The 12,084-nt window shown below is 44.2% G+C and overlaps 1 protein-coding gene across 4 annotated transcripts in view; it reads left to right on the top strand.

The window, feature by feature from the left end:
- The first annotated feature begins 10,974 nt into the window (after nt 1-10,974).
- SHROOM2 (shroom family member 2) overlaps nt 10,975-12,084 on the top strand; it is a 127,575-nt gene continuing 126,465 nt past the window's right edge. For 2 of the 4 annotated variants that reach the window (XM_080583629.1, XM_080583634.1), the window contains exon 1: nt 10,975-12,076. In XM_080583629.1, the coding sequence (XP_080439755.1) occupies nt 11,858-12,076 (219 nt within the window). In that variant the 5' untranslated portion in view covers nt 10,975-11,857. The remainder of the gene's footprint in view (nt 12,077-12,084) is intronic. The other 2 variants (XM_080583633.1, XM_080583628.1) reach the window with 2 other exon arrangements.

The following is a 12,084-nucleotide window of genomic DNA, read 5'->3' as shown; positions in this document are numbered from 1 at the left end:
TCATTACTTTAACTTCTTTATCCCTTCTGTTCAGCCACCTTGAAATTACTTGCATTCCTCAACTGTAGACTTATATTGTGGAGGCTATTATTTTATATCTTTCTCTCCTTTTCTTTCCCTAACCTTGCCAGCTGTGCACCTTATTTTTATTCTTTGCTTCTTCAAGTGGATGATTGCTTTTTAACTTCTTCTTCTGGGTCCCTTTTAAATTCTTCTTCTGGGTCCCTTTCCTCCTACTCTCTCAGGATTTGATTATGCAGCTACTTACAGTGCGGGTATGCGATTCTTTCACTGCTCATTTTTATTGGAAGCAAAGAGTGCGACCTGTGGAATGACAAATACAAAAAGAAAATAAAGTGACTCATGAGTGGATGGATACCTGCCACGACACAAGCAGACGTGTCTTTACATGGGGACATCTGAGGCTATATGTGAGATGGATCTGCCAAGCTAACGAGCTGCCCAGCCTCTCAGCTGGTAAGATCTAGCTAGTCTGGGCCTTGCTGCTGCACTCAACGTATGAAGAGTTAGAACAGTCACAGAAATTCAAAGCTGGTTTGGCAGTCTTATACCTGAGATTACTTTGGCTTCTCGTGATTATGAAAATAAGAGGATAAAAGCCAGGGCCAAAGGCAAAGGAAAGAGAAAAGAAACAAAAGAAAGTAAGAGAGGAGTTATTTTGCCTTGTTGAGGAATATTTACTTAGAATTCAGTACAGCTTCAATCATTCTATAGGTTTCAGTTCCCTCCCCTCTGAAATAACTGACACAGTTCCCCTGATGTCAGTGGTAACAAACAGACCCCCAAATACTTTGTGTTTCTCATTTTTGCACCAAGGCAGTATCTCGATTACCCAAATGCTGTAGCTTGAAAAGAAATATTAGCACACATATATGAACCTTAAAAAAAAAAAGGCATTGTAAAAACCAAACAGATGCACAGAGCATGTTCAACATTGCACAGTACTAAAAGTTCCAGCCCGTTTTTAGACATTCATAGCCCTGTGTCTGAGAATGAGAAAAAAATACTGCACTCCTTGCAAGGAGAACACACGCACAGCTTTTAGAAGTACCCACTCACGCTCTCCTCGGGCCTGGGAAATAACACCTCCTGGGTACAGTCCACGTTCATCGTTAAGATGAAACACGGGCTTGTCTGGCTCTAAAGCAAAACAATAGGTTTACAAAAATATGACAGGCATGCGCTTCTGCTGTTAAGGAGTGTGCTACAGCTTATGCGTGAGTATGCAGTTACAGGTATTTTAATCACTGTTTTAATTAAGTCTGCGACTACAGCACTGGTTTAAAAGGCAGAAGAAAATGTATGCATGTAGCGACAAAGGAGAACTTTATTTGTTTATGTGTACAATTCAATGCATCTCTGCCTCCATTTAAAGCTTCCAATAAAGATCTTAGCTACCTTACAAATGTGAAAACCACGTTTTGTCAATGGTTCATGATCTTGTAGTCTTTACTTGTCCTAAACGCACTACCTCACATAGCATTTCCTAAACGGATGAAAGGTGGGCCTGTCTTCAAGCTGAATGGATGCAATAAAACCAGTTATGATCTTTCCAACAGATCCTGCCGTACATTCTTAAAGGCCTGAACATATAAATCTTCTATGTGCTCAGCATAGCTCTTCGTATTATCTGCACAGACCTGCAACTAGATTTACTTCGTAAGAAACTGGACTACTTTTCACAGTAAGATATGTCCTTCCCATTATTATCAGTACTCATTTTTAAAGCTAATTTTTAAACTGGCATTTCTCTCAATGTCTAACTGAAATGAATGGGGAAATTCACACCCCATTATTTCTGTTTCAAGTTTTCTGTAAATTTAGGCAGAATATCAGAACAACAGTGATATTCAGTGCAACGTGTCATGACTGTAACAGCCACAGATTCCATTAGAAAGGACTGGAAGAAAAAGAGAGGCATCACCTCCCTTCCCTCAGTGATTTGAATATAACTACACAGGTGTAAATCATTATTTTATATTTAAGGATGGTGAACATGAATTTAAAAGGATGAGAATGAATGTTTCTCCTGTGCATAAAAATGTTTGAGTTTTTTTGTTTTCTTTAAGAATAAAAACATATATACACAAGATGAGTTCATTTGAACAGCTAAATAATTGTGCGTACTTGAATGATGAAATCATGTTATGTATATTTTACTGGTTTCTTTCATACCTTCTCCAGAAGAATGTTATCCTACCTGGCTTTTGTGAACAAGCATACACAAATTTGTTACTGAAACTGTGCCTCTTTTGCATTAAATTAGTAAACAATGTTTATATGGATGAAACATAAAGTAACTGAATGGAAAAAAACGCATCCATAAACCAGAAGAAAAAAATTTTCTTAGGGTTTGGAAGAACAAAATCCCCACTTCTCTATGCCAACGTTGAGCACTCTAGTCTTTGAACTTGCATTAAGCCAGATTTTGTGGCCACATTTCTGGACAAATTCCACCATTAATCACTGTCATCTTCATAGAATAAAAAGATACCTCCTTTTCCATGTACATGCAAGAGACCTTGTCCCACACCTACACAGAATATGCAAGACACAGTTTGCATGGGAACTGAGTGATGAAAGACTAAAAAGAAAGAATATTATCCTTTCTGCACACAGTGATACTGAATATTGGACTTCAATATTTGTAAGCCTGCAGACGGTCCACAAAGATGTTGAGTGTGTATCCTGTCCTCAGTATCTTTAGAAGGCATCCCAGGCGTCACTACTTCCATATTCTTTTTTAGAAGTTATGTTAGTTAGTTCCATCAGGAGAAATTAGGTGGGATATTCTTATATCCTCATTAAGATTGTTACACTGTGGGATCTCATTAGGTTATATCCCCAGCTACCAAAAGCCCATTAGCACAAGAAAATAATTTCAAAACCTCTGTTCCCAGGCCAGCCTATGTAACCAAATCAAAATATAGCACTAATTTCATAGCTCTTACAATGCAAAAAAAGTCTCCAAGGACCTATTAATGAGATCACTAAAAATGTCAGCATACCATGGCGCCATGGCCAGCTAGATGGTCTTGGTGAACACCGTAACCAGACGTTGAAGGGAATTCTGACAGTCCAAGCACACAGTCCAGCTGCAGACCACAGGGTCCACCCATCATTCTTCTCTGAAATCCCATAAGGACTTCTCTCCACTCACTGGCTGCACGGCTGGCAGTCAGCCATGCGGCAACTTCAGACTGGGTGAAGGAAAGTCGCAACCTTCTGCTCCACAAATCGTTATCTCATCGTTTCTGAAATGAGCAGAAGGGTCAAAAGCATGCCTTAGCTGGCTTGGGGGATCAAGGGGAAGCTCAGCAGTAACTGCAGAAATATCACAGTGCAGGAACCACCCTTGGCTTTTCCGTTCTTCAGGACTGAAGATCACCGCTTCATCGTCAGAGGTGGACTTCCCAGACCAGGGTGGACAGAGGAATCAGACTAACCCCTCGGCACCCAAAGCAGCTTACTGGGTACACTGATCTGGTGGGCAATAGGGCTACACTACCCATTTATATCATAGCCTGGCTCCTCACGTATGCCCATTAGTCAGCATTCGGGGAGCACAACCGCAAAAAATTTGTCTGGTCCTGAAACTGCTTCAGAAAACGGAGTGTTTTGAAAGAAATATTCCATATTTCGGACTTTCAAAAGAAATTAACCTTTGGGGTTGTAACAGGAGCTGTGTTCTCACGGAAGAAGGGCAATAAAAAGAAGCCCCCCAACCTGTTTCCCCAGGACATTACTAACAGTGCTGTGAGTAAACGCCACGCTGTAGACAAAATCGAGGTTAATGAAGCAGTACCTCCCACAACAGCCTTAACCTTTCTAAGTCCAACATAAGTCAAGAAAATGTTGAAATCTGAGTGTTGACACTATTTCTCATTTGCATGACTCAGAAGGATCTCCTCAAACCTCCTAACAGCAGCTAACTTTTTTGCCTTAGACTCTGGAGAGAGGAGAGCACATCTGTGCCTTTAGCACAAAAGGGCATGACAGCCTATGGGGAAGTGGCATGCACAGAAAGAGCTCCTGACCGCGTGGACTCACAGACATGCTCAAACTGGCCTTACATCAGCCATAACATTGCCAGACTCCTGTAAAATCACAGCCGTTTGTGCATACCTGATGTTTTAGGGCAACCTGCTATAGCTCTGCGATTCAGGAGCACTCACTTCATGCTGCATCCATGCTTAGAGGTACGGTCACGAGATGCTGCATCCTAAGACTTCCACCTGGACACGGTTCAAGTTCTCTGTAACCAAGCAGAGGGTAGAAAGGTCATTTGTAATGAAGGAATTGGGACTATTTATAGAACACACGGAGAGATTTATTTACACGTCGCTGATAGGCAGAAAAAGGGAAGGTCTGTTTGGGGTTAGCTAGCAAATGAAGACAAAGTCCAAGTGAAAAATAGCAGATTACGAGGCTTTTGTCTGCTCTCATGCATACTGTGGCCTCTTGCTATTTATCTACCCTTTAAAAAGCTTATTTCACAGCATTCTCTGAACAAAGAGCATTTGAAACCCTCTTTTTGGCATTTTCCCTGTTCATCTCTGCTCCAGTGATCATCTCTGAGTATGAAATTTAGATATAAGATGTTGTGATATCAGAGTTTAAATGGTTTAAAGTCTGCTTGTTAGCCCCTGAGACTACGTCACTCAAGTAATTAAAATGGGCCAGTGCCAATTTTTGGCCACATAAAAGGCCAAGTGGCACAGCACCGTTTGTACAGAGAATGCTACTACACAACGTGCTGTCAAAGAGGATGGACAATGAAAAACATTTTTTAATGTACTGAGATCAGAAATGCAGCGGCAAGAATGAATGTCACAAATGATGCGTCACTGAAATGACGGAACTTAACGACGCAGGACTTCTTGATGCAGCTGTAACCCACACATAAATATAGCCAAAATATAGCTATATAATATACACACGTATACACATACACTACTGAAATTCTCTTCCCCACTGAAGAAGTCTGTCTTCGTCCACACTGCCTAACAGTAACTGGTCCATGCTATCCCCCACAGTGTGTCCAGGCATTGCCCAGTTAGCATGCTAGCAATGAAACAGCACGGACAGCACGGACTGTCACGTGCCAGTGCTTGAACCTGTGTGCTCTCAGCCTGCTGTTTAGTTTGCTTGTAAAGTTGTAGCCTGATACCCGGTAATATGATTTGACAGAGGGCTCCAGTGCAGGAGCTGGAAAAGGAACAGGTATACAGACACCAGAGAAACTCTGGCCCGAGGCATGACTTACCTTGTGCCTGAATTTGACTGCCAGATGAAAACCCCATCCCTAGGGAAAATCGGTTACCTGTTCACCTCCTGCTAGGTTGTATGTAGTCTTCTGACTTTGCTACCACATGACAAGTTGCTATTGCCCTTTTGTTTGACTTCCAATTTTGTTATCATGCAGAATCATGAAATGTTAAGTCCTGAAGCATGTTATGGATTATAGAAATCAGCACTGGTCTCGTTTTTCTCTGCCTACAGGTCTAATCAGTCTCAAGATCTAAGCCAAGAATATTTCTATTAGCAAATCATGTGCTTTTTTCTCTTGGTCACCCACAGCCACAGTTTGTTCCACGGTGAGCTCTCTAACCCTCAGCAAGTTGCTCCGAGGTACAAAGCATTTCTGATGATGTGCTGCTAACATGTCCCCGCATGGTAGGGAGCAACTCTGTGGCAACAACAGTTGGCTGCAAAGGGCACTGATTTCCAGAGGCCATGCTCTCCATTACAAGACTTGCTTGAAATTACATCACTGGGCCATACCTGTGCCAATTTTTCCTTCTCTTTTCTCCTTCTTTTTATAATCTCGCTACCCAGCAGATGCAGGTGTGAAGGGTATGCAAGCATGCGTTGAGTGTGAAGGCAGAGTGTAAGGACTTGGTGGTGCAGTTCATGACATGCTGCATTTCGGGAGGAATTATACAGGAGTCGGGTTATCCAGCCAGTTTTAAAGTTATTCTGGAAGTGCTCGTAAAGGGCCATGCTACATGGCTTCCTGATACTGCTCCAAAGCTGGAAGATTAAGGCATTGTGAACAGTAGGGGTTTATCTACATCAATGGACTTGTGCACCACGTGTGTATTTGTTAGGTACGAGCATCTTTGCATCCCGCTTGGTGTTCTGCACACACCACTTGGGTGCGCCACTGGTGTCCACGTGAAGGTTTCTTCTCCCCCGATGAAATCAGTCTGGAAAGTGTTCTCTGTGGATCTTTGACAGCAGGACTGTTACGGGACCGTGCTGATGCAATCTGGGGGTACAGTGCCAAACAAAAGGAGTTCAGAGAGTAGGCTTGAGCTATGCCTCTGACTGCCCCTGCTCTTTGCTGCTCACTCACTGCCTGCTCTGCCTGAGCCAACTCTGCCTTTCCAAGACAGGTCTGTTCCAGCGGAAATCAGCTGCAAGAATAGCGGGAATCAAGGCAAATTTGAGTTAGTTGCCACTGAAACAGACCACTCCCCTAGGTCTCTTCTATTCAGCGTTACAGGTAGAAAAATGGAGACTTTTCCCTCCTAGAGTTATCCCTGCAGCTAAGACCTAGATGTTGCAAAAATCCTGGTTTACTTTGACAACAAAATGGTCCATGTCTCAAGATCCAGCATTTTGAGTAAGAACTGAAAAAAGTTTGAATCAAAAAACTTTATGAGGATAGATATACCAGAATCTCATATGAAATGCTATTTCACAAATTCCAGCTTTATAAAAAGCCCTAGGAAAGGAAAACAAAACTATTTTTCAGTCCTAAAGAACTGAAGAATTCAACATATATTTGAGTATTTATCTGAAAGGTTAAGAACTTCTAAAGGTTTATCCAGCACTGATTATGTGCTGATGAAGCCTTATTTGCAATACAGGAGGAACAAGACACACTTGGGAAAGGATTTAAAGTGTCTAAATCACAAAGGAGACATCCAGCTGGAGTTTTTCAACATGGTATTTTTCATTCTGGGAAAAGGGGTAATTTGTTGAAATCAAAGTGTTCAGCAGAAGAGCGTGATTATGCTGAATCCATCAGAAGGAACATGGCAGGTTTCCAAAGTAAACCCTCCCGGTTTCCAGCTATGCCAGGATGTCTGTCTCTTGGGCTGCTACACAACCTGTTTCTCCAGGTTCTCAGGACTTTCAGACTCCACAATAAACTGCCAGCAGCTTGCCACCCCTTGAATTACTTTATCAAAAAACAAAACAAAACCTTCTGCTAGAGGAAATTCTTATCACTATTTCAGTTATTTTGGTCTTTGTGATGGTTAGTTTCAAAGACACTAGATTTTCACCATATGTTTCACTAAACGTCCCCTCGATGTTATATAGGAAGGATCCTTTTGCTCCCCATGCAATATATGCACACAAACCCTACAGATTTCAACAGCTATTTAACAGATTGCTGTGCCAGGGGAATTGACGTCCACAGAGACCTCTTTGGGAATAAAATAGGCAAGTCCATAACTCATGCCTTGTAATCCGTTTTTCCCCTCAAGTCTGTCAGCACTCTCACTGGATTCACAGTATTCTCACAAAACACTAGCTTTTAGGAAAGAAGGTTTTGAATCCTTTTGTTTTCACTACAGAGACTGAAGTACAAATACATGTCTATGTATCAACATTTCTTCCACCACTGGTGACTAAAAGCACCAATGCAACTGACCACATGGAAGAAGTTGTGTTAGCACCATCACCAAACAGCGAGGCATTTAGGCAGATGGCACTGAGGATGTGGACGAGTCTGCTCAGACTCTGCTGGAGGTTGCAAACCCTTTAACTGGGCTGAAGAAAAATGGGCCATAGCTAATCTGCTCCATTTCACAGCCCACCATCTTAACTTAAATTGTTGTTGAACTATGCATGTCCTAGGGCATCAATTTTTTTTTTATTTCAAATGGCTGAGGCACTTTGTCTCTTCACCTAACTGTGATGTTAGGTGGTAAGCTCCAGGAAAGCCATGGTAACAAACAGAGGGTGATGGTAAAGGCTTAGCTCACCTCAGGTCTGTACTCTGCAGCTATGACTTCTTTCAAATATCTCTGCTGCTGGAAAAACAAAACAAAACAAAACAAAACAAAACACACAGAACACCTGGCATTGTAAGGTCCAGTGCGATGAATGCTCTTAACATGGAAAATAAAGTGCCTATTCCAGTCATTCTGCAGGTGTCCTGTGCAATTCAGTGCCTTAAGGAAAAGATAATGTGTCTTATAGCCATAAAGGTGAAGTAGGCTGTGTGTTAACAACATGTGTTTGATATTGTCTTTAAAAAATCCTGCTATAGAGGAATTTACTCACAGTTTTGGCAGTCTCAATGGCTAAGTAGGGAACATGTACGCAATCTGTGCAACAGAAAGAATGAAGGCCTAGTAAACTCTGTGGAACGAAATTTCACTTGAAAATGTTAATTAAACTTCAAGTACCAAGGTCTGCACAGAAGTACTGTGGAAGGAATCTATTTTATTGCAGAAGGCTTTTTTTTTTTTTTCAAACTGAGTTTGTGGGAACCATGACTTAATAAAATTTGATAGCTCCTTGTGCATGGCAGGAGGAGGCATTTGGGTAAGTTTTGTTCACCACTGCAAAGTAGCTTTGATAATATTAATAACACACATGATTACAGAACAGAATACCTGTTATACAACATCAGTCATAGCTGCATTATTCTCTGTCCTCAGCATGAAAAAGTCTGTCACTTCCCTCCATATGTTTATGGCCCACTAATGTATCTTTTAATTTCTATCTTGTATTACTAACGTTTGTATATTTAGGCAACATTTGACAAGTGAAAACAAGATTGAAGGGAAATTGCTTAGAGACTTCCAGGGTTTTGTTAGAAAACACAGCTATCATTAGCATTGTTATCACTCAAATGAGAAGTAGTATTTTAGAACATATTTACTGAATCCTTTGTTCTTTATGACTAACTGAAACCCTGTGAAGGCTGGCAGAAGTTACAGAAATCAAAGTAATCAAATTACCACAATATTTTAAGAAAAGCACAAATACAACTCTCCAACAGGGTTCTGAACAAGATTCAAATCCCGCAGAGAAGGAGGATATAAAAGATGTGGAGAAAAATTTGACCGATATGACAGGAGGACTTATGTCTTGCTCTGGTCTGGTAAAACTTACAGGTATGAGGAACTTCATATAGGGGTCTCTTGGCTTTCAATTGATAACATTAAAGGAAAAAAGGGGAAAAAAACTCTGTTATGGAAAATAAAGAAGTCTGATTTCTGAGCTGTCAACCACAGGATCCACTAGAAGAACGACTGTCAGACCCTCAGGCTCTAAGCAAGTGTTAGCTAGAAAATGGTTCTTTACTGAGGTCTCCTGTAATTGGGAGCATGAAAGCTTTCAGATAATTGTTCTTTAGGCAACTGCTTTTCAAAGAGCTATACATGTCCCCGTCATCCACTGATATAAATGACGGCAGCAGAGTTTGAATATTTTCACTTGGATTCTCTAGTATAGATACCAGTTCCTGACTCTAAATACTCCAATTTTAAAATCAGCATTCTTCAATACTGGACTTGTAAGACCAAGTCAAAAAGGCAGAAAAGTAAAGCAAATCTTTAACTTCTTGTGGACAACAAAAAGTTCAAGATGAAGAAGAATGAATGGTTGGCAGTTGAAGGTTAGGGGATACAACCAAAGAAGACATTTCTGGCAGCACAATTGTCTTGTCTATGATGCAAGCTATTATATTTCAATTTCATTTCAATGTGTCTTAAAGCTTAAATTGTTATTGTGGATCTTTCATCATCACTTGTACTGTGTGATTATAAACAACTAAATTGTACACTGCAGCTCTTTAAAACTTCTTACTATAGGTTATTGAGTATTACATTGCTGAGTGGACAACCTGATATGCATAACTGAAGACTTTGCCGCAGACTAAAAGCACAACTGAAGACAGGATACAGAGAAAACTACACTTCTCATTACCTGTGTTTTGTTTAATTCGTCTTATAAACAGCATTTGTCCATATAGTAAAAAAGAATTAAAGAAGAAATCTGAATGAGGATCTGCAAGTTATTTGAGGCCTCACATAGCTTCATGCAATACACAGATTTGGTACAAGGCTTGGATATAGCAGGGTGTTTATTACAAGTTTGTGTAAGTTGGTGCCATTTGAGTCCCCTTCCCCATGGTTCTTTTTGCACCTTGGTCATGAGGGAACATCAATCCCCCTAACCAAGTATTTCTCTCCTATCCGTATGTCCTCTCATCTGCTACTGGGATCAGATGCTCTCAACTCTGAAACCAAATTTTTCATTGGGTATTACAGAACTGTACTGCAGATAACACTGAAGGCATGATTGAAACAAAATGTTGTCTTTAGAGCAAGGCTGGAGTTTTCTGAGGAAATATACTGAGTTTACGGTAACCCACCACTGGAGTAAAACAGCTGAAGCAGCAGCTAGTGGGACACAATGGTCACTTCCAGAAGCAACATATATGAACATGCATTACAAGACCTTGAAATCCCACTGTTTATGCTGTGCACCTCCCTGAGACTGTTACCTATGGAAGTACCTTAAGGTTCATCAGTCCTTCAGAAAATAAAACATAGATTTTCCTGCATATCTTAGATAAAGCAGTATTTCACCTGTTTGGCTGAGAAGCGAATGACTGCTGTGTGCTGGTACTCAAGCATTCCAGGCCAAATCTGGTCCTAATTTCAGCCACTGAAACCTCATATAAGATGATGCAATTAAGCAGAGAGAATGAAGTCTAGCCAGAGATAAGCACATCACTCCCAGCCCCACCACTAACCCAGTGAGGACATCAGACAACCTCAAACCCTGCTTTTATCACCCACCCACAAAATTGTCTGAAGATCAGCGCTTTGAATCCTGCCTCGCTCTTCCGCACCAAACTTTTTTGACAGTCTTTGTGCAGGTAAACTGATGGAACCGAAGAGTTTGTCATTTTAGGTTTGTTTGTTTGGTTGGTTGGTTGGTTTGTTTGTTGAGATCGGGGCCTCGCCTCGCCTCACCTCAGCCACCAGAGGGTCTCGGGGAGGGAGCAGGGCGGGCTCCCAGCTCCTCCGGCCCCACAGGTGGCGGAGCCGCTCCGAGGCGGGGGAACGGCAGGGAAGGGCCTCGAGCAAGCACCGCCCTCGACTGCCCCCCGCGGCCCTCCCGGCGGCCGCCCGGGTTGACCTGTCCTCCGTGCTGCCCGCCCTCCCCGAGCCCGGCGGCGGCCGCCGGCGCCCCCCTCCGCCTGCCTCCTCTCCCCGCCTGGCACCGCGGGGCCGGAGCGGGGCGGCCGCTCTCCTTCCTTTCCTTCGTCCCCTCCCTCCCTCCACCTGCTCGCCGCTTTTGTCTGGGGACGGACGGGGCGAGGCACGGCCCCTCGCCGCCACCACCACTGCCGCCACCGCCGCCTTTGTCTGGCCGCTCCCCGCTCCTCCTCCTCGGCCGCGGGGGTCGCGCTGCGGGGCTGCCCCTTTGGGGTGCGGGGGAAGGAGGGGGAAGGCGGGGGGCTCCCCGCGGCGGGCAGCGGGTGTCGCTCTCCTTTCGGGACCAGAGGAGGCGGGCGGGCGAGCCTCCCGCGGGCGTCCCGCCGCCAAGTTGCCGCAAGTTGGAGCCGGCCCCCCGCCGTTGGCTCTGGCCTCGGCGTGAAACAATACAGCGGGCTGCCGAGCAGGAGGAGGAGGAGGAGGAGAGGGCGGGGAAGGAGGGAGGGGGCAGCCCGCCCGCCGCCGATGGGGCCGGCACTACGGGGCGGCTAGGGGGCTCGGCGGGCTGGCTCGCCCCGGGGAGCGGCCGGCAGAAGCAGCGGAGCCCCGGCCCCAGCTCCGGCTCCGTCCCCGGCCCCGCCATGGAGGACGTGGGGCTGCGGAGCGGGCGGGAGCGGCTGCCCGGCGGCGACCCGCGCCTCGGCGCCGCGCTGGTGGAGCCGGGGCCGGTGGTGGTGATGGTGGAGCAGCGGGCGGCCGAGGGCTACAAGCTGGTGGAGGTGCTGCTGAGCGGCGGGGCGCCGTGGGGCTTCACCCTGAAGGGCGGGCGGGAGCACGGCGAGCCCCTCATCATCACCAAGGTGAGGCG

Source organism: Anser brachyrhynchus (assembly GCF_964034855.1).
Source record: "Anser brachyrhynchus genome assembly, chromosome: 1".
NCBI lineage: Eukaryota > Metazoa > Chordata > Aves > Anseriformes > Anatidae > Anser > Anser brachyrhynchus.
The sequence above is the reverse complement of the archived record's forward strand: the minus strand, read 5'-3'. Positions and strand labels throughout refer to the sequence as shown.